Raw genomic sequence first — 23686 nt, forward strand, 5'->3', positions numbered from 1 at the left:
CTCCTGCCCTCAACTGGAAGGACAAACCAAACCACTCTCTGCCTTGGGATGAAGAAAACACTTCACCTCTGGGTGTGTTTATGCAAGCAATTATAGGAGCTTTATTTTCTTTCCAAGCAACAGGAAATCTGTGTATTTTGACCAGGGCTCCAAGCTGGTATGGACATTCCCCTATTCCTTATCTTACACAAACTCGATTCTGCTGAACATGGGGTGACTGCAAACACTTCCTGCAGAAAGAAGGATCTCAACCCAGTGCAACCACAACATAATTCGCTGCTTTTAACACACACTATAGGACTGGTACACAAAAGGGTTTTTAAAATGTGTACTTTTTGAAGATATCAGCATTGTTTACAAACCTTGTGCATTTAATTATGAAAGAATTGTCATCTCCCCTCTCAGCATTGTGTGCCTCCAGCTCCAGGCCTCTACAGTATTATCCCAGGCAGGACTGGTAGTTTTATTAAGACTGTCTAACGCTTCCCATTAGAGGATGCTGTCTTCAGTTCCTTCAGCCTTTGCCAGATTTCAACCATTCTGTTTGGATTTCTTGTGCACCAACTGCTTCTGCCAAAATGGTTCTGCAGTTTCCCGAAGAAGGTTCCACGAAAAATACTTTGTTTTGAACCTGTTAAAAATTTCTGGCAGACTTCTCACTGCAGTGTGCTAGTGGCCTGTGGACTGGAAGAGAGAGGGCAGCTCCTGGGTCAGTGTTACTTCAGAGAGCCACAGAACAGTTTAGATTGGAAAAGCTCTCCAAGATCATCAAGTCCAACCATAAACCCAGCACTGCCAACTCCACCACGAAACTATGACTTCAGTGCCACATCTCCGTGTTTTTTAAAAACCTCCAGAGCTGTGATGCAACCACTTCTCTGGGCAACACGTTCCAGCTGTGGGCATGCTCAGGCTGGAGGAGAAGGGGAGGATTTCATTGAGTGATTAGGACTCAAAGCTGAGAAGGGGGTAAGGAGGTGAGGAAGGTGAGGATGGCAGACTGGCAGCCAAAGATGAGAGGGAGAGAGCCTGGAAGGGGAAGGTTGTTCCAGCAAAGACTGTGATGAATGCACTCAGTAGAAGAGCACTGTTGAAGGGAACAGGGCAGGATGAGCCTGTGCTGATGGTACAAACACAGCCCCAGATTCCCAAGTGCCACAGATTCTCTTCAACAAACGAAACACTGGCAAACCTCCCTGTCTTCCTTCAGCTCCTTACAGCAAGGGTCAGTTGTCATCCTCTACTCAGTCCCACCAGCAGGACACTGTGGGGTGCTGTCAGATCCATTTCTACTCATTTCCAATGTGCCTGTTGTAAGAGTGGGACATGAGAAAGTCTAGGTTTTCCTTTCAATTTGTTTTTAAAATTAAGTGCAAGAGCTGTGTCAAAAGTACAGTCATGGCTGCAACAATCTTCCAAGTTTCACATACTACCTTTACCTGGATTCTCTCCTCCTTAAGGAGACACTTGTTTCACCCATTTTGATTTACCCAAATAAATCCATATAATATTTGCCATAAATTATTCCAACCTCCTGTAGAGAAACAATTTCAGGAGTTCCCTCCAGCACTGACAACCACTGCATCTGTGTACTTCAGAAACAGCTTCTTCCCCACAAGACTCCCATGAAAGAAGGGGCAATACTTACCCTTGCAGATGAAGCAGTACAGATATTTTAACTCAAATCATCATTCTCTCAGGTTAGCAAATATTGTAGGCATTGGCTGCATTTCAAATAGGACTCTCATGGGCTTCTGCAGCTGTGGGGCACAGGTGAGAGCCACCCAAAGTGTCACACTGGGCTCCTCACAGAAAGGGAAGCAAACACATGGTGTGACACATCCACAAAATCAAATTAATTGCTCATAATTCTGCTGAAACTTCAGCAAAGTCCAGTCTCTCCAGACAAAATCCTTTGGTCCTTCCTGCCAGATTTTCCCTTCTTCTCTTGCTGTTCCCTGCATCCTCTCACATCTGCAGTAAATGAGGTCAAGATCCAAGATCCTACAGACAACCACTTCCTTCCTGAAATGGCCCAGATTCAGCCCAGAGCTGCTCTGAGCTCTGCAGGCAAAATGGGAAAAGGGGGAAGAAGAGGATATAATATAATTAAAGCCTGCATTTCCAAGGGACAGAGTTTGCTATCCAAGGCTGCACACGTGGCCTTCAGTTGTGTGCTTGCAGATCTTCGAGGGACTCACTGGCAAGCCCTGCCTGTGGTTACCATGGAGTGCCTGCAATACACTTTGCCTGCTGGCCCAGCAATGTTCTGCCCTTCAAAACAATAAACAAACAAATAGAAGGCACCAGCAGGTAAAATATTCCACTAACATCTCCTGGAGTTCAGACTCATCTCTTCTGTAAGACCCATACTCTGAAAGCCTCCTTGGATTTAGCCGGCGTGAAGGCAGCACTGATGAGCTCAACGAGGCCCCATCTCTGAAAACAACCAGGAAATCCAATTTTTATTCCCTTCCAATCTACCCCTGCAAGATGCCTGACAGGAGTTGCTCCTGCTCTGAACAATTCCCTTGCAGAATGGCTACGTGGAGGAACAGAGGGTTTGATTCTGCTCCAAGGACACCGAACAGGGATTTTAAAATTCTTGAAATCATGAATTGATAAAATCTTGAAAGTGTGAAATCCACAGTGCTCCTAAATGCCTTTCTGATTTTTCTGTAGGATGCAGCCTTCCTTACAAAGATCAGCCAAGATGGAATTCAGTGGGGACAGGGCCTGAAGAAGAGCTGCAGGGAAGAATGTTCACACCGGTATTTAATTTTAATTTACACTGGGCTTAGAAGCATGTCTCAGCTCAAGATGCTTATGTTCTCTGGTATCTTGGAGCTTCTTGACATCCTTTGGCATATTTTTGTTACCTGGTAATTCACATACAGCAAGATTCCTCAAGAACTACAGTAATTCTTTTCTTAAAGGGAAGATTCCAGAGAAGCAGCAGAATTGTCAACCTCCTCTGAAGGAGACAAAAACATCCATTTTCCTTTCCTTGGACAATTATGTACCCAACTTTAATAAACCAGTAGATTTAGACAGAGCCCCTGGTTTAGGTAACAGCCTCATATAGCACAGAGTCACAGAATCACAGAGGTTGGAAAAGATCTCCAAGATCATCGAGTCAAACCTGTGCCAAATCCCCACCTTGTCAGCAGTGCAGAGCACTGAGTGCCATGTCCAGGCCTTCCTTGGACACTTCCAGGGTCTTGGACTCCAAGCGTCCCTGGGCAGCCCCTTCCAATGCTAAACCACCCTTTCAAAGGAGAAATTCTTCTGGAATCCAGCAAGAACCTCCCCTGGTGCAGCTTGAGGCTGTTTGCTCTTGCCTTGTCCCTTGTTCCCTGGGAGACCCTCACCTTGCCACAACCTCACCATCCACAAATGTGCCCTCATGAGGAATTCTGCTCAAAACAAAGACAACACTTGTCCCCAGGATGTGTCTGTGCCACTGCCAATGTGCTTTTAGACGCTCCAGACCAAGTCAGTCCCTCTCCCATTGTTCTGTTTATTTGTCTATCTAGGACAGCACGCTCTCAGTAAACAGGTCTTGCAAAGAGCCCTCCTGTAGTTCTGACAGCACATGCCACCCATGACTCATGGACCTATTACCCAGTTCTGGTATCCAAGCCCTGCTTGCCTGGGTGTGTTATCAAAACACAGCCAAGGGAGATTTCAGCTGGCATGGAAAAGCCACGTGAAACAGGTACATTTCCTCTGCCTCCCAATCAGCAGCTAATGGGGAGCCCGAGAGACAGACAACAGATGCTATCAGCAGCACTGGAATACATCCCTGAAGGAAAAGAGGTCACTGGGCAGAGTTACAGAACTTGAAAATCTCCTCTTCTCTTTTGATCTGCTCTGTGCACACAAATCTGAACTATGTGTTGCAGTCACCTCTTACTTTTTTTACATTTTACATTTCGCTAAAACAAAGCACACTTTTTATGTGACAATTTATTGAGGGTGATTTGTATAAAATAATCACGTTTTAAGAATTGGAGCTGCCAGAATGGGAACACACTGTTCCCATAATCTAGGGAAGGCAGAGTACATTTTATTTTCTCTCTGCCTTAAATTAGGATCCCCTAATATGTTTTGGGAGAAAAAAATACCAAACAAACAGCAAAACCCAAAAAATTATACTTGGGTTGTTACAGCCCAGTAACTGCAGAGGTCTAACTTGCTTTTATAAACTAGCTTTATTGCCAAGGAGCACACATAATGTCTGTGTGGTTGTAGATTTTTCTCTATTGATGCATTTATCTCCATTTATAAACCATACAGATGCATCAGGCCTGGGTAGCCTGAAAAAGGGGAGCAGAGGAAGGAAGGCAACATGTAGCCACTTAGGGAAAATTCCAGGAAAACAGGCTGTTGAATACTGACACTACCCCTGTGTCTGCAACTACTTTACTGCAGCTGCATAAAACAGGTTTTGGTGCACTTCAGACACAGGAAAATCAGGTAACTTCAAAAAGCAAGCCTAATTAAAAGATATTACAGCACTGAACACCAGGCACTGATAAATTCACTTCTAAATGTGAGGGAGTCACTGAGCACCAGAAAATGGCAAGAAATGCTTTGCTGAGGAGCCTCCAATCCCAAACTAATGCCTGCAGAGACTTCTGTGCCCCATAACAGCTCTCACATGGACCAGTCAGAGCAACATGCACCAAAACCTTCCCAGAGGCAGTGAAAAAGGCTGGTGATGGAATTATCTCTTGAAGAAATCCTGGAATTCTAATACTTACATTCCTTCTTGTTTGCAGACCTCCTCTGCAAACTGCCCACAGCCCTGAACTAAGCCTCTGAACACACTACTATGCATGTTCTCAATGCAACAGGCATGTTGAACCTATGAAGATGGTGATCGATGTCAAAAATTAAATTAAAATGCCCCAAGACACAAAAATCAAAGCTCCCTTCATTTATTGTGCAGTGCATTTACTCTGATGCCTTCAGGAGGCATGTCAGCAAAAGGGATCCATATGAGATTGCCATTTTTTCTAAACACTCTTCCCCCAGTCCACAAGTAATACAGATTTTACTCCTGCTATCACACACAGCATACCTCTCCACTGCCAATTAATGACAAAAAAAACCCCATTAATATGTTAAGTGAATATATTTTTAAAATTTCAATATATTAAAATAATACATTTTAATGTAACCTTAAGGCCAGTATGCACTGGCAAATCATTGATCAACTCTCTGCATACAGGAGCTTTAAAACATGGGAGTTGGCATGTTAGAAACACAGAGGTATGGAGAACCACTATTTTAAGCTTATTTGGGAAAGGGAAGTGTCCTTATTCCTGAGACTTTCTATGTCTAAAACACTTAAAAATTCACATTAAACACACCAGTGCTTTACAAGCTGAGGTGCACAGAAGAAAATTGACTGCTTGGCTTCCTTTTTACACTGGGGGTTGTCCCATTCTCTGCAGAGACAGCACAGGCCTTACAGTATTCTGTTATCTGGGGCTTTTGGGAGGATTTGGGGGGAGGACAAAATCCTTCATGGTCTTTCCCTCCTATTTCCAGGTCACCTGCAGAATTCCCACAGTGTGCCCCTGTTCAACACAGGATGGGGTCTGCAGGAGTTGGCCATGTGGAAAAGGTGATTATTCTGTGTCAACATGGAAGGAGAAGCACTGGACAGCTGGAAAGCACTGCAGGCTGAGGGCAGCAGCAATTCATAGGCTTGGAAAATTATGTGGGCTTTACCTTTTACACTCCTGTTAACTCTGATTTTCATGAAGTAGGTGGTGTTGCTACAGCAACTGTCGTATCACATCATTTCTGCTGTCTCTGTCACAAGGATCATCTTATTTTATCTTAAACTCAGATATGCAGCTTTTCTTCAGCTATTCTAAAGCCCTATATATTTTGGATATGAAAAAATTATACAAAATAGAGCTGTGTCATATAAATGTGGTTTTTTGGTTTATTTAATGTAGCAAAGGTTATGGAACATTTTTATTTGTTCTCCTTTTACAAATGCATAAGGAATAAAGAAAATGGCATTGGCAGATTTATGGTGCTTCAGATTTTCAGAAATAAATTAAAAGAAGATCTCACAATGAAGATGTTTCATGCCACCTTTAATGTTCTCTCTACAGAAGCTAACCCTGTGCTCCTGTGCACCTCAGCAGAAGTAACTCATCTATTCACAGGTGAAAACATTTTGCTTCCTCATGCCCAGGCTATTTATGCACCTGCATTCCACAGAACTCACACCCAGCTCAGATGCTGCTGCCCACCCACAACACAACCCCAGCCCTCACCTGCTTGACCTGGAAAAAGCACCTCCTGAAGCAAAAGTCCCAACCCACCCTTACCTGGTTCAGAGGGTTTGTGCAAGCTGCTGGGACGAGGTGGTCACCCAGCTTTGCCTTGCTCAAAAACCCCAGAATTTGGCTCTACCTCTTTGGCCTCCATTTTCCTGCCTGGAAAATGTCTTTTGAGGTTCAATGCACAAGCAAAGCGTCTTTTCCATTTTTGTTATTAACATGCATTCCAATGTGTGCAGTCACAGATCTTATTTTTAAAAATATAAAAAGCAATGTGGAACAGTAGTAAATATTCAGTTACACTCTTGGGATACTCGGGAAACAAAAGAAAAGCCCTACCTATAGTCAAAGGTTATTTCACAGACCTCTCAGCCAGTACAGCTCAGACATCCAGATCAATCTCTGCCACAGCCTAAGACAAGGAGTATTTAGATCTGCTTCCTCCTGAGCATTTCCAGCCACCTCCAAAACAATCAGTGCAGCCACCAAATTACACTCCAGTGCTCCAGACAGGTCCTGGGCAGACAGAAATCTGCCAGTGTGGATCCTACCTGTGGGCAAGGACTGTATCTAGTGCACCTGGTTAATGGCCACGTACAGAATGAAGATATCAAACAGCCTTCAGTTCCTTCAATTGCTTTGCAAACTTCATTTCAGTGCCCCTGGTACTTGACAACTGTTCTTGAGCTGATTTCAGAGAAATGAGTTTGCTGCAGTCCTGCTGTGCACGTCTGTCCAGCCCCCTCCCAAAAGCTTGGGAAACTGTTGGCCAATTTCCAGCAAATTTGGCAGCAAGGCATCCATCCCCAAGTGCTACCAACAATCTTTGTGAAAACAATGTCAATGAAAGAAGCTCTTCCCTCCCTGGCTGCAGGAGCCTCATTACACATCAGAGGACCCACGGAGGTTGTGCTGCTCATGGAGCCAATTCCTTGGGCAGCAGGTAGGAAGGAAAAAAAATGAAAAATATTCACCAAGTCACTGTTTGTTAATGGCAGTCATGAAAGCCATTTCAACCTCTTGTTCTCTACTGGAATTGAGAATATCTCTTCACTTTATCCTAGGCACTCATTTACTATTTTCAGTAATCAAGAGCAAAATTATTTGTTTCACAACTGCACTGTCACTTGACAATCCCTCTGAATTCCAAGTAGACACATCTGGTATTGATAGCCAGCAAGCAGCCATGCACATGGTCTGTCTTAAAAATCAATGCAGAAGACAGTCAGATGTGGACAGCCCAGCTGTCTGCTATCATCTGAGCATTTATTTATTCTTATAATATGTACTGAAAACCAGAACTCTACTAGAAAGAGCTTTTTTATATTATCCCCAGCACTTATTATGCAAGCAGTTTAAGCCTTCCAACCAAGACACAGTAGGAGTGTTTGGGAATCAACAAATTTGCTCTGGCAGCAATGTAACATTCATTACTGGCTTTGAAATAAGGAGGGGTTTGGTTGGAGAGGGGAGTTTCTTGTATTTTCCTAAGAGTATGTTAAAATGTGGACAAAACGCTGATTGAGGGAGGCTGGGTAGGACACAGCTAAGAATCAGAATGCTGTAGATTTATGCTGGAAGCTGCCTGTCTGTCCCAGCTGAGGGATGCAATCCTGGTGTGTTTTTAGTCTGTAAGAGAACCCCTCTGCCCCTCTCCCCTGGACTCTCCCTGCTGCTATTGCCACGTTACACACCCACAACTACTCAGGTCTGGGGAAGAACAGGTTAAACTTAGTGAAGAAAAATACCACAAACAAGAGAAACACCTTTCCTCTTTCTGCTTAACTGGATAATTGGTGAGCAGGAACCTGCTTGATGAGTTTCAGCAGCTCCTCCAGATCAGCCAGGGCTGTTTCTGAGAGGGGCTCAAGCTGCCAACTGGATAAACACCAACAGGGCACCCCTTGCTAAGGCTTCTGATAAATAAAAATTTCCAGAAGGCAATGAAGCAGTTTGTATTCCAAAGATCCATCCAAACCCAGTAAGAGCAGGGAGTTGAAAAGGCAGAGTATTTTATAGATGTTATATACATCAAGCTGTCTTACAGTCAGAATAAATAGATGAGTTTAAAAGCAAAAAGAGGGGATTAAATAATTTTTACTGCAGTGGAGAGAGTGCAGCAGTAAATTCAAATTACTAAATTAACAGGTTCTGTCCTAAGAATTTAAGGGGCCAAGAAAATTCTAGTCCTGCTCTGTACAATCCTCTGGGCTTATTATTTGATACCATTTATCTATGATGCAAAGATTTTATTTAAGTACTTAGTGATTTTTGAGTCCAGCTGGCTGAAATAAAAGCATGCAAGGATTGATTTTCACATAAGGATTATCTTGTCCTACCTGTATCAGATGTGTGTGCAAGCACGTGAGTTAAGAAAACTAAAAACAAACAGAACCAAACCCTGGTAAAATCTTGCTGTAATTTCAAACCAGTCCCAGCTGTACAATCACCAAAGCAGCCCCTATGGCAATCACTGTCTATATTATCATCTTCATTTCTATTTATTCACATCAGTGTTTCAATTAACTCAACACTACAACTGGCAAATAAGCATTTAGACATGCTGGGTTTTAAGATCAAGACTCAAAGCTCTCCCTTGCTGAGGCTCTGCCAGTTGACTCCAGATGAGAGCCTCATCACTGGGCTTTCTCCCATCCCAGGTTCTCTCCTCTCTGAGGATGCAGAAGAGACTAAGAGGAAGCAAAAATATATTTATATTCTAAACAACAACATACAGATTTGGTGAAAAGTATTTCAGCTTTGCCAGTGTTGATCTGTTCAGACACAGCTCAAAGTTTCTGATAAAGTAACCAAAACCCCACAATTCAAGAAGGCTCAATACCACCCATCTAAACCAAACCAACCAAACCCCTCCACAAACACTGGAGGAGAGGTGTCCCTTTGGAAGATGACAGGAATTGCCCTTCAAACACTGCCCCTTGCCCTCATGTTTTTATCCCTTTCCCAAGCATTATGTCTTTTTGTACTGCTTTTTCATACAAGGGTGCCCTTGGAGATGTTGGGGTTTCAAACCCAGAGCCAACTTTCCAAAACACACTGCATTTTGAAAAGCCCATTTTTGTTTCACAGAGAAATAAAGGAGCTTGCATCATAGGGCCTTTATCCCCCCACCAAACTCAAAGCTTCCCATACAGTTAAAAATCAAATCCAGCTTTATTTTCCTACATGAGTCAGGCTGCATGCAAACAGCTTCTGAGGAAGGCAGCTTGGGAGGGAGAACCGAAGGAAGAAATCCAGAGAAAAGAAATTCTTCTAACAGCACACTCCTATTTTCCCAGGACATTTGCGAATATTTTCATTTTAAAGCTAGAGGAAAGCCACCCCCTTCCACCCCAAAAGAAGTTTTAAATATTATAAAGACACACAAGGACACACTTTATTATTTTAACAATTACTGCTATTTTCAGGGCTCCAGCACAGTTACTTCCTTCCATAATTGGACTTCAATCAAACCCCAGTGAAGCTTTTGATCTTGGAAAGAGTAACAACACAGCTCTGTTATCAGCACAGAGGGGGAAAAGAGTAGGACATCCAGCATTTTTCAATAAAAGAAAGTTAATTGCTTTGACTTATATTTATCAAAGGTCACAGCTACAAGTTCTGAGTGCACACATAACAGTGCACACTGACAAATCTCATACAGACTGGGCAAAGTGTTGGGATTATACTATCTGTGTGCATTAAAAAAAAAAAAAAAAAAAGAAAATAAAAGAAAGAAGAAAAAAGCAGCAAAACAATGCTAGATTACTATCCAAATATACCCCAGTGGATGTCCTGCCAAAGAGCAAATATGTGGCTGTAAGCTCCAAACTGAAATAAAAGCTTGGCCAGCAGCCCAGAGCTTCACTGTATTTTGCTCAGCCAGCCATAATCTGGCAGAACAGAGTGAACACATTTGCAGCCACGTGATGGAGAAGCCCGTCGGGCCAAGCTGATTTCCTTGTGTTGGTTAAATGTGATCTTCAGACTGTACACACCAGCAGCTTGGGGAAACGTGAGAAAGTGGAAAACAACCAGCCACGGGCTGCAAACTGAAGGGCAGCAGAAAAAATTACTTGAGTTTGCTTAAAGGTTTGGGCTGCCAGTGGTGGATTTTAATGAGGTGCTAACTGGGCTCCCAGGGCTGAGCACCCGGTTCAGCTGGATCTCCACTGGAGTTACACACCACCAGCTCCTGCAAGGATGATAGAACCCGGTTTGGAAAAGGCACTGGAAATTCATTGTTGGGACAGGACTGAGAGCTACGCATCAGTGTTTCAAAAATGCAAAATGCTGGGTGGCTTTGAGGTTCACACTGAGGAGACTCAAAGGTGCTCAGGCCAGGATGTGGCCCAGGATGGTCGGATGGTGCACATCCCCCAGAGCTCAGACTGTGCAGACACCCCTTGATCAGCCACTCCTGAACACAGAGAAACAGCCATGAAGTGAGACACAACCTGGCCAAAGGATTCAACCTGAAAAACATATGGGATAACAGCTGCCTCCATGATCAGGTACTGTATTTTGATACTAGTGATAATAATGTTTTTAAATAAAGGAGTTAGGGAGAGAAAAACAGCATCCCTGGCCAGTGTCAGAGCTGCACGTGACCCCTGAGAGCAGATTACATGTGGATGCAGAAAGAAAAGCCCCCAGATACAAGACCTCAGAAGTACATCCCTGCTGCAGATAAGAGCAACTTGGCTGAAGCAGCCACCAGAGTACGTAAGAAAAGTGAGATTTGTTTACTTTCTAACAGAAATAAATTGATAAACCAGACACGTGCAGCACCTGGTGAAATCAGAGACGCACACGAGTTGACAATTACACTTCCAGCTCTTTCCTTCTCCTTGGCTAATGACTCCTTTTCACGTGTTCAGATCTGCTTCCAGACAGAGACTACCACAGTTTTCAACAATGACATCAACCGTATCGCACTGAGAAAATTGAGCAGATAAGAGACTCTGGAAAAGTGCTTCTTAAACCTGGTGATGAGCATGGTCCAACTGAAAAATCAGCCTTTCTGAGAGCAGCCACGTGATTATGGATGGATCAACATCAGGCCTTGCAGCCTGGACAATCCATGCCCTGATTTTTTAAGTGCCAAGGCACCCACAGGCAAGGTGTTTCAAGCAGATACCCAAACCACAGCTGTCCCACATGTGTTTACTGAAGGCTTGTGGTTTAACCTCCTCAGAAGGCAGATATGCAGGTTAACTTTAAATATGCTGCACTCTTCCCTAAGTAGAGAGTTGAGTGACGCAGGTGTTCACAAGGTCAGCTTCCTGCTCCCTTTTACTCAGTCGGTGTTGCTCTCAAAAAATGCTCTATCACTCCAGAAACAATTCAAAGAATGTTCCACCACTCCAGAAACACCTTCACCTGATGAGCAAGCCCTGTGGCTTTTTTGCCTTTGTGAGTTAGTAGAGTAACACACATTAACAACACATGGCTGAGGAGCATGACACAATCTAGATATGTGATATATTAACCTGATCTGTTATTTACGCTCTTCTCTTCCCAGAGAATCAATCTTCACTATGGGTAGAGACATAACTCCTCAGTTTTCAGTGTACAGCTCTTGATACAGAGGGCAGGCCCCTACTGGTGACAAAGGCCATGCTATGGTCAGTCCCTCATGACTGACCTGCTTGGGTGGCTCAAGTTCCAGGAAAAGTCTGGAAAACCAGAGTAGGAATTAAACAATAGTGCCCCAAGGCATGCTGTATGTGTAGTTTCACTTCCCAAAGTCTTCACATTCTTTATTAATCAGAGCAGTGATCACCCAGTTGGACAGGGTTGTGATTCTGTCCACCCTTTTTTAGTACTCCACCCTCACCCAGCAATAAGCAGAGAGAATTGGGCCGTCTCACAGGGCAAGCCCAGTGTATAAAAAAAGATACACCAGATCAAATTACCTCAGGATGAATGCAGCACCAAAAATTAAACAAAAACAAAAAACCAAAACCATTGAGCAAACATATACTAGTGTGAAAATTTTACTTTGACATTGATGTGCTGCTGTGATATACTTCAAACAACAGTGAGCTCATCACCTGCAGTTATTTCAGATCTGTATCTGCTTTTTCACTCTTCAAAAAAAAAGGCAGACAAAAAATTTGCAGCATTTCCCAATAAACTTTCTCCAACTTAATCCTGAGGAAGCAGGAAGAAACCCTTTAGTGTATTTTTAAACAGTTTTTTTCTTTTTTAGAGACATTTAATATTGCATGTGCCACAGCCAGACCAAACAGATTCTTAGAACTCAGGTAAATGTTACCTTACCAGAAATGGTACTAAAATGTCTTCATGCTGTGCTGGAAACAGAATGCAGGGACACAGAGAGGTTCTCTCAGGTTTGTAAATGCCCTGCCAAGGATGTATTGGGGCAGAAAGAGCAGGGAAGTCCAGCCAGCAGTGCTGCATTACACCGAGAGCAGCTTGTGTCACTACAGCTCCATCCTGACACACCCATATTTTACAGCACAAAATGTACTGTACAATTCACAATACCAAGAAACTCAACATATCTAATCTGGCAGAAAAACAAAGTCATATCAGGTTAATCCAATTCTTAAATTGCACAACTTTGAAAAGCCAATAGCAAAACAAATCTTCCTCCTCACTTGTGCTCCCCCAGCCCTCCTCCCAGTGCACATACCCTGCCACGACCTACTTTTCCTCTTTGATCCCTCAACATTTTTAGCCCACTCTCACTCTCCTCTGTTCCTCTCTGACTCCTGACCTCGCTGCAGCCCAGACCCCGGTGGCAGGGTGGAAAATTTCCCAGATCAGAGCCAGCTGCCTGTGCCACAGCTCCGTGTGCAGTGCGGGATGAGCGGCGGGATGCGCGCACAAGGTCACTTGGACGCCCACCCGCATGTGACACTGTAATAATTGTGATAAGAGCCATCAAATCTGAACTTGGATCACTGCAAGGGAGTTTCAAACGAGGCAGCAGAGCTGGGGTGACTCTGCTGCACAAGAGGAAAAGGATACAGCAAGGATGCATAGAGCTGAGAAATTTTTTCAGTAAAATAACTGTGCTTGGCTTTGGAGAGGATCAAGACCATTTCATTGCATGGGATCAGAATTTTCAAGATCTTGCTTACAAACCTTACAGCTCGTTTTCTAAATTTTCTTTATAAATGAAATAATAGAGTCTCATCTGATCACAAAACCTGAGAAGCTGAGGAGTTCCAAGGAAGAAGAATGGCAGAAAAAGTTTGACTCCCCTCCCTCCAACACACACTAAACCAATTAAATTTGGTTTCTTGCAGATTCTTTTCTCAAAGTGAATTGACATTTCATGGTGTCTAAAAGGGTGTCAGCTTTTCTAAAAGCATTTCACACAGATCAGGCATTTTAAAGGTCCTATTTACCTTTTCTGATGTCGAAAATGCACATTTGCATTACTCTTCATACTCAGCAACACATTCCCATCCTATATGCCATCATACATCCACTCATTTATTTTCATAAAATTTTAGGACTGTAATCAATTCTTCAAAATCCCAACTTTCTTAATACATTTGGTTAAAATCTGACAATATAATAAAAAATCAGCAAGCAGGAACAGGCAAGAGGCCATACACTCCCAGCATGACCAGTTTTGGTTTGTTTTCATAGAAAAATGGTAACAAAAAAATACCCCAATGCTCATCTCTCACAGCAAGCAAATGCTGCAGGAGTTATGTGCCTAGAAGGGCCAGTGCCCCACCAAAGGGCCACAGCTGCAGGGACTGCAGACGTCACCAAAATCCATATTTCCACTATGCAGCACAAAGAGAGGCAGCAGTTGAGGGCTGATTGCTGCAGGGCCCGTCAAATTCAGTTTAACCCTCTCTGTTGCAATGAGGAGGAGGATTTGGGTTTGAGTGCTTGGTTTCCTACTACTTAATGAGCATTACTACGGCAAAAACACAGCTGGATTTTTTAAACAGATTTATTGGTGGAATAAGACAAATTTCCAAATGTTGCAATGGTGAGTTGGTAAAAATGACTGAATTGTTTTAAGCCATCTCTGCTTCAGCACAAGCCATGAGCCTGTGCTTTATGTTCTGCAGCCTTGGTCTTCTACAAGAAGGTTTGGTGCTGTTATTTCAATAATCTTGCTGTCCTAAAAATATTGATTGCTCCATTAAACACATTTCTGCAGTATTTTGTGTTTTGAAGTTTCACATTACTGTTCCTCCATTTTTTCCACATGCAATTTACAGTTTCCTTCCTCTCCACATTTAATTTCTGTTGGAGTGCTTTCACCTGTGCCATGAGTGCAGCATCACCAGCTCACCTCAAAGACACCAGTAGTCACATAGACATTAAGTAAGCAGGAAGGTTTTATTGCAAGTGCTTAAAATAAAACTTAAGATCCAATCATTGCCATACAAATTAATTGATCTAGCTGTAGACAGAGAACCCTGTTCATTCATTTGTTTATTAAATTCAGGAGAACCAACCAGTTCTGTAATGAATTACTTAATCTTTGACCTATTGTCCATAGCCATGTTCCAGAACAAAGAATTTACAGCAAGCTGAGCTCCCTAAGGCTAATTGGAAAAGAATGCTTTTTTTAAACCATTCTTTCTCCATCTTCAACAAATCTTTGCCAAACTCTGTATTTTTGCCTTTCTGCTTTATAACTACATATTTAAGGATGACATTTGGTTACAGGTGAGTTATTGCACCAGTTCACTGTAGCTTTTGCTTGTAGGAAACACATACTAATGAACCCAGCTGTGGGTTCCTGTTTTGAGTAGTAATCTACATTTGTGTTCCAGTTAACAAGGAGCTGAGTTTTCTAGAACCCTAATGCAATTTGATTTTTTTTTTATTTCCTCCTACAACAGCCATACACCAAAACAAAGAGCTCCAAGATGCTCAGTGCCTGTTTTCATTAAATTGCAAGTAAAATGAACAAGAGAATAATGCCAGTGGGATGAAGAGCTAGAGCTGTTTCTCTCCATGTTGAGCAGAGAACCCTAAAGCAAGAGCTTGCCACATCAGAGGAGCTAAGCAATGGTTTTGGAGGGTGCACAACAAAAATCTGGCCCAAATTTAGCCCTGGCAAAACTTAATTGAGAGAATGGGACAGGGAAGCAGAACTGTGCCACAGCTTCAAGTGTGTTAGAAATGTGAGAGGCTGAACAATATTTTGCATTTGTTTAAAACTTGATGGATAGCAACTCAGTCATGCAAAGCTGAAGTGCTATGAAGAGCACCAGAATAAAAGAAAAAAAAAGAAAAGAAATGTTGCAACACATGCTGCCTTACACACCTGTGTTAGCTCTCCGCACTGCAACTCTCAAGTTCTCAGGACCAAATTCAGCTTTGTGATAAACATAGAGCTTCTTTGTCACCATTTGTTCATTTTTAAAAAAAGATTACACAAGCTGCAAAAAACCATTTGCCATAAATTCATTTTGACACAGTTGTGCATTTGACACTCATTTTCTATACCAAATGATTATGTATAACTTAGTCCATTAAGTGGAATAGATTTGAGGTTTAAGCAAATGGTTTTTTACAGAGCTTTCATTATCTACTTAAGATCAACCCACAGTTTTTCTTGAAAATAACTTAGCTGAAATATTCTTTTCTGATCATCAGTCTTCTGTGAAATTCAGACAAAATATTGAAAATATATTTTATTTGTTATGAAAGAAAGACTAAACAAAAGGAAAAAAAAAGAAACCTATGCTCAAGTTTTGTGTGATATAAATACTAAACACCTCCATAGTGTACTGCCAGGCAACCAAATGATTTCATAATGCATACAGTCCTTTTTACTGATGGTGACTAAATCCTTTCATCCTGTGAAAACTCCACTGGCCACTGAGAGCTGTTACCCCCTTAAAAAAATTCCAGAAAGATGAATGACAAGAGAGTGAATGGTGACATTTTGCTGCTCCACCTGGGAGGTGACAGAGAGCAGTCAACAAGCTGCCTACCTGCTGAGCAACAGAGAAATCAGGGAGACCACATGAGGAGCAAAGTACTTATTGCTGAGATTAATTGGCAGAATCTGGCCACTGCAGCTTCCACAATTGCCAATTTGCTGTCATAAAAATATGTAGAGCTTGAACAATTTAATGTGTTTCCTAGTAGCTTCATCTAATCAGATAATAGTGGTGTCTTTGTATACATCTTCTGATGAGGTCTTCTCTCTTGACTATAATATATTGTTTTATGAAAGACTTCAGGGTGTACTCGCTCCTTAAAAAAATCGAATCACTGCACTGAGAACCAATCACTCTGCAATGCACTTTGAGATGAGAAGCAAAGTTCTGAAAAATACATTGTACTTTTCTAATACAAGCTTGACACTCAAGACATCCTTGAAATATCTTTAAGGGGACCAAAAAAACCCCCAATCCTAGGTGTTCCCTGTGCTTTCTTCCTAAGTCTGGATAGCCCTTCCTTGCACAAGGCCTCTCCCTGTACAGCCTAACACCCAAGATTGTTTCATGCTGTTTACTGTTTGAACTCCGAACTAACTTCAAGTTCTTTCACGCAGTCAAGCAATTATTTAACCAATAATCAACATTTAACTGTGAATATTAAAATTAGCTCTCTTCAAGGAGACACAGTGTTCTTGCTTCCAGCATTAACAAGCCTGTGCGTTCAGCACTTTTTTCCCCCCCTTATCATGTGACAGGCTATTTTTAATATTTGCCTGAATATATTTTGCATCCTCCTTTGATCCAGAGAGCAGTTTAGCGAGGCTTGCCCGCGGATTGCACTCCCTTGGCAGCGGCAGCAGCGGTGCAGGGCGCAGCTTTCCCATCTCGCTGCAGTTTGGGCCCGCGCTGGCGGCGGCAGGAGCGGAGCTGAGCCGAGCTGGGCTGCACAGGGCAGGGACACGTGCCTGGAGCACATGGTCCTGCAGGCAGCCCCAGCCTCACGTGAGGCTCAATGTGAAGAGCAGCTCCTGCACCAGCCTGCCCACGGTGGAGCTGCTCATTCCCATCCTCACGTGGGAGGCCAAAGGTCAGGAAATTCCCGCCGAGAGCCCTTGGCCTCTGGGAGAGAAGGGGTTCCTGCAGCGCCCGGGGACGGCTTGTAAACAATGATTAAAGCTTAGGAGAGGATTCCACGCACAGGCTGGCAGCTGGGAATGCTGCCCTTCGCTCTGCCAAGCTGTGCTGGAGGAGGAGATCACGTTAAGAAAGGCAGGGGAAGGAAGGCTGCAATCCAGGGAGTGCTGCACACACACCCTTCGGGGTGCCCCGGCAGCACCTCGCCCCGCAGTGAGCTGCGTGGAGCAAGAACAGCCTCTCCCAGCAAGATCACTGAAACCCACCCAGTGGTGCCTGCTCTCAGTCACTGCAGCTCCGTGCCTGCGCAGGAAGCCAGAGGCAATGGATATTGTGCTCTAGACAGAATATCTGGACTGAGCAAATACACCACAGCGTTTCATGAAAATCTTTGAGGGGTGGGAGGTCTAAGTGCACTTCATATGGAAACAATTCTCAGCTTTTTGTTTAATGTGCCTCTAATTTTACTTTTTTGAGTGAAGACTTGCAGATATTGCACATAGGTATATTTCTGCAGTGGATTACAAAGCTTGTTTTTATTTTTTTTTTCTTTCCTTAAATAATCTTTGGCAAATAATCTAAGGCACCCAGCCATGCAGCCAGAAAACCATCATCAGAGAACACAAAGAGGGAGCTCTCTCAGAGCCCCCAACAGCCCTGTTCTCCTTTGGAGCAAGGCAGAAACAACACCTGGTTATCACTGTGCCAGCAGCATCCCTGTGACACAGCCCCACATCCAAGGCTTTTTGGTGGCAAACAGAAAATTCATATCTAAACCACAAAATCCCAGAAACCTTCTAGTTAGTATTCTTCGCCAGATCTAGCTGATGCTTCTCTAATTCACACCTTTCAAACCCTTTATAGTACCTGCCCCAACCACCTCCATCAGGGCTACACGGGAAAGAGCCAGGTGAAAAGCAACAACCAACTAGTTACTTGCAAAATATACACCCTCCCTTTACATACAAACAGCTAAAAATTACTCCAAATTTCCTTAAGGACTCTGCATTTAAAAATGGAGATTGACGTTCCACTGAAAGACTACATAAGGTGTACAACATGAAGAACCACAAAAGTGTGTTTGCAGTAATGGGTTACTCTGAAAGCTTCATAAAAATCTGGAAACCTTTTTCTGAGGAGACCACAGATTTCAACCAACCTACCAGCATCCAATACCAACACAAGCCAGAAGTTTTAAATGCATCTACACATGACAATGAATGTTGGTCTGCAATGCTAAAAATAAATCAAAATACTATTATTTATTAACAAAATGAGCACTGTGAAAGATAAATACATGGTTTCACTCTTGCAAGTCATTATTCTGCATCCCTCATCAAAACAAAGCCAGAAATTTCTGTAACTACATTCCCTGAACAGAAATGTATGGGAAGTAGGTGGTCGCTTTGTTCTTTGCGGATGATAAACTGGTGAGCCTAAACATCCTTCCATCGACCAGACAATCTGAGCTGAAAATACAGAATCCTTTTTGTTGCCATTACGTTTTTTAGCAGGGAGAAAGAAAATCTGTGAGGATTTTGGTAATGTCACGTCCACAGTCAGGGTCAGCACAGCTTTGCTGAGCCTGATGACACTCAGGGAATGCCAGTGCAGATCTCCTGATCTCTTCCAGACACAGCACAAAACACGTTTGGGCAACACCACTCACTCCTACAGACAGATGAGGCTTGTGCTGGAACACATGCACAAAATTAAATCTCCTCCTGCTGCTCTCCCATGGACCATCCCTGGCCCAGGCGTGTCCCAAGCCCCAGAGTCACAGCCGGGGCTCCACGTGCAGGGGGATGTCCCCCCCATGGATGTCCCCCCCGACAGGGCACAGCCGGGCTGGCAGCTGTGACCACCTGCACGTGACCCCGGGGCCAAACCCCAGAGCCACTGAAAGAGGGACAGGAGCAGCACAGGACTGGACCCTTCCTCTAGCCCCACACGCTCAAACAGGCGCCCATTGCAATGCAGAATTCAGAAAACACACCAGTGAAATATTTTAGAATTACTATCACCTAAAACATTCAGTTTTCCTGGAAGTAGTAGGATCACATGGAATTAATCTGTATTGAAATGGTATACGTCCTACAACTTGTTCTTTGCTTTATTACAGTAACACAAATCACAACACTATTCTGGAATGATAGCTCACACCAACTAAAAACCTTTCTTCATGTGAAAATTTAAAAAATCTATTTTAAATGTTCTAAGATATATTAAGCAACAGGCTCCATTACAATGATTTTAACATTTACCTCCCTATTTCAAAGCAGCATATTTGCCTTGGCCCTTTTATGATAACTCTTAAATGTTCATTTTTACTTTTACTAAATTGTAAAAAAAAATATGCTCCTATATTCTCAAACTTGCTCGAATGCTAAACTGTGAGATGGTCTTCGCTTCAGTACTGATTGTCAAAGAAAGGTTTTCACATGACAGCACATAAAAATTTCAACAACCTGATGATAAACCAGACTACTGTTAATTAAGCTGCACTTCCTATCTGTAATGGGGGACAAGAAAATATTATTTAAGAAGAGAAATGAGCTCCCTTAAAAAAAAAAAATCCACAACATTTAACGAAAAAATCTATTCTTGTTAAGGCAAGATGGTGTTGGGAAAAATACCAGCAAATTTAGATGTTTTGTCCTACCCCAAGAGACATAATGTCCTTTACAACAGTAAAAAAGTGCACTGTGAGATAAGTTTGTAACCCCAAGCTGCAAAGGGCTCAGGATAAACTGAAAAAAATCAATGAGTTGAAAAGTCACACAGATAGCTGATTACAAATAAATTCTGACAGGTGATCATTAAAAGCCTGGCTCACTACTAGGCTCCTCTGAAAAAAGAGAGAATGGGGACAGATTATCTGCTTTTAATTTTGTATGTGCACAAGTGACAGAAAACGATGTAGCACATATGCACTATTTTTAAAGCTGGATCAGAAAAAGCAATGGGTTTCATGTTCTGCTCTTGCCTACTCCAAATATATTTTAACTTTGGACACCCTTATAAGTTATTAGTTAACCATGAAAAGCCTTGGAACTGAAACACAAAGCAAAGTCAAATCCACACAAAGTAAAAGTAAGTAAATGAAATCCATGACTAAACACACAGTCCTGATGGGGGGGGGCAAGGAGTATGTTGACAGGTTTGGGGAGCTTTGGGGGATATTTTATTTCTTTTTAATGAGACAGGAACGTGGCAGACTTATAAGACATTTCTATTTCATCCTGCTCCACAACTTTTGCCTCTCTATTTATTTATTTTGCCTCCTTATCAGATGATTCTGACAATGACTTCGCACACTGAGCATGGCAAACGATCAAGCAGAAGGGAGAGGAGTGGTTTCCTGCTGCCAAGAGCACACTTTGCTCCAGCACACCACCTCATGTGAGCAGAGGAGCACAATAAATAAGTCACTCTCTGTATTTATTTTTTTTTAAGGAAAAAGGCAAAGCTCCATGTTTCCCAAACTTCAATGTTGACACTCTTCCACTGCCCATGATCTCAGCCATGCTGGTGTCAAGCCAGAGGAGTTACTCTGGATTCGAACTGGTGTCTCTAAAGGGATGATCTCAAGTGCTAATAAAATAATAAAAGACTTCCACTGACATCAGGCAGGCTGGAATTGTGCATTACAACCAGGCCTTGGACTCCATGGGGTTTTCTTAAGCGTAAGGTGACTACAGATGCTAGTTATGAACTCAGGTCAGAGTTACACTCAGTTGATGCCAATTTAAGCAAGATTATAATGTTGTTCCAAAACTCAGTTCCTGTGGCAAATTTTACTTTGCTCAGTAGAGAGTAAGATTATGGCCAAAATTTCAAGTAAGAAGCATTAACCTTTAACTCCAGAATAACTGCCCACTCCTGTGTCTCACATCAAATATTGGCTTTAGGAATATTCTCTTTCACAGTCCTTTTCCCTGCTCTTTTAAGACTGTGGCATCTATGCCATTCTGTCTGTGATCTTTTTACTTGCTAACAGCTAAGACACCGACTAAGATAGCCAAGTTTCCATGGAATTCCCAGAGCTTTCCTTCAATAATTTAAACAAAAATCCTGGTGGAGCAGCTTAGTGATAACTGGAGCTATTGTTTTTATTTGCTGGAGTGTGAGTGACAGGAATCCTCTGGGCTCTAAGCTGCCTGTCAGCTGCACAGGGAGAAGCAGTGATTTACAGTGGGGAGGAGGGGTTCACGCCAAATTCCACAGGGGAGTTCTGAGGGCTGATTTACCTGGTCTGACTGGGCTCTGCATGCAGTTCTGCGACACCATGCCTGGATGGACTGAAGTAGAAGCCCTGCTGCTGAGGTCCATGACAGAAGGTGATGCTGAGGTAGCTTGCTGGAGACCTGACTGGTGTGGGCTAGGCTCGTGCTGGTTAGGGCTGGGTGGAATGCCATTTTCTGAGAGGAATTCTTCCAGGTCCATGTATTCCAACTGGAAAGTGTCTCCATCATATGGCAGTGTCTTGTCCCATAATGTTGGACCCAAGAAAGCTGACTGAGGGACTGTGGTACCGGTGCTGTCATCATCTAACTTCTTCTCTTTGTCTTTTTCTTTACCGAATGCTTAAACAAAAACACATAACAAACATGTAAGAATTCAGTAATTAAAACATTAACTACTACTACTTCCGTTATTTCTGCTCTACTCTCAGGTGTAAGAAAGGAGTATTCCCTTCAAAAAAGTAACCCCTTTGACTCACTCTAATTGGAAGAGAATTGAGGGGTCATGTCAATGAGCACCTTTGTGGGAACCAACCACATTTTTGAAATTGCCCTTTGTTTTTAGTTAACAGCTCCACTCCATGCATAGCTTTGAATGTTAGCATCAAAAAGTACTCAACAGACTTAAAAGTGAACATTTAAGTATTCCAGCAAACTGGAAGCTATTGATATATTCTGTTGAAAAGAACAGTCTTAGCCTGAAATCCCTGGGATCCCTTAGTTTCTTCTAAACTAAGATCTCAATCTTGTTAGTCTTGGCACAAGCAAAATAGTCCTCAAATTCTGCACTTCTAAATGTTACTAACATACAGTGGCAAAGGCTGACAGAACAGAGCTTTGATGTGCAGAAGACACAACAAAATATTCAAAGGTAGAAGCAAAAAAAAAACTTAACTGAGGCTTCCTCATTTCTACAGCCCCCAGTGATTTCAATGCACGTTTTGTAAGGGAAACGCCTGATTTCTCTGCAAGATCTGCAAGAATCTGAACTCCTAGAGCTTCCTGTCAGCTACCAAGCCTTCGCAGTATTTTATTTTTAACCTCATACAACAGCCCCGGTGAAATCCTGCGAGTCGCTTGGCAGTGGAACTCGGAAAGACGAGGAGACAGGAACTGCGAGACCTTCCCTCGGTTTCTGCTTTTCGTGCGCGCTCGATCCGTTCGCCATACGTGTTACGGGTATTCCCGAGCTGCCTCCCTTCCCGGGGAAACCACAACTTTCTCCCGATGAACCGGGGGACGCGGGGCAGGGAGCAGTTTGTTGTGGGGCCTGGGATGGGGATACCGGCCCCCTTTACCCGAGGCACCGAGCGCCCTTGGCGTCCATCCACCGGGGCCGGAGATGGGAGCACCGAGCGCGTCCCGTTAGATCGAGCCGGGGCGGCCGCCACTCCCGCAGAGCGCCCCGAGCGAGGCGTCCCAGGGCTCAATCGCCGGGGGAGCACCCGGGGCGGGGGGGCCGCAGAGGGACGGGGGAAAGGGAAAGCCATGCCACGGCCCCCGAGTGACAGCGGGACCGGGGCGCACTGCGAGGGGTCCCGGGGAAGCCTCACCGTCTTCGTGAGAGAGCGGCAGCTTGAGCGGATTTTCCAGCAGGGACTTCAGCACGCCGTAGGTGGGCGGCAGGAACGGGGGGTTCAGCGGGAGCGGCCGCGACATGGTCGGTGGGGGCTGCCCGCGGCGGCGGGGAGGGGGCAGCTGCGCGGCGAGCGGTTCCTTCCCCCTTGCTGTAGCCGCTGTCGCGGCGCGGGTGAGCCGGGCGTGGGGCCGGGCCGAGCGCCGGTGGCGAGGGGCGCTGGGGCCGCGGGACAGGGCGCGGACCGGGCGCGGGTCAGGCCCCTCCGCCGCGCAGCTGCTCCGCCGCCGCCGCCGCTCCCGCCGCCCGCTCTGCGCCGCTCTGCGCCCGCCCGCCCCGCGCCCACGTGCAGCCGCCGCCGCCGCTGACGTCACGCCCGATAGCGGCCCCGCCATTGGCGCGCCGGCCACGCCCCTCCCCGGTAGCGGCCACGCCCCCCGTACGCCCCGCCCCGGCACGCGTGCGGCCGGTCCTGGGGGGGCACCCCGGGACACCCGCTCCGAACCCCCCCGCGGGGCCGCA

At 44.1% G+C, this 23686-nt stretch overlaps 1 protein-coding gene across 1 annotated transcript in view; it reads right to left on the reverse strand.

The window, feature by feature from the left end:
- Nucleotides 1–23358, reverse strand: part of HLF (HLF transcription factor, PAR bZIP family member) — a 35677-nt gene extending 12319 nt beyond the window's left edge. The window contains exons 1-2 of the mRNA XM_066565966.1: nucleotides 23142–23358; nucleotides 21595–21930 (exon numbers count right to left, since the gene is read on the reverse strand). Coding sequence (XP_066422063.1) covers nucleotides 21595–21930; nucleotides 23142–23247 — 442 coding nt within the window. The 5' untranslated portion in view covers nucleotides 23248–23358. The remainder of the gene's footprint in view (nucleotides 1–21594; nucleotides 21931–23141) is intronic.
- Nucleotides 23359–23686: the final 328 nt, after the last annotated feature.

Source organism: Molothrus aeneus, chromosome 26 (genome assembly GCF_037042795.1).
Source record: "Molothrus aeneus isolate 106 chromosome 26, BPBGC_Maene_1.0, whole genome shotgun sequence".
NCBI classification, from domain to species: Eukaryota; Metazoa; Chordata; class Aves; order Passeriformes; family Icteridae; genus Molothrus; species Molothrus aeneus.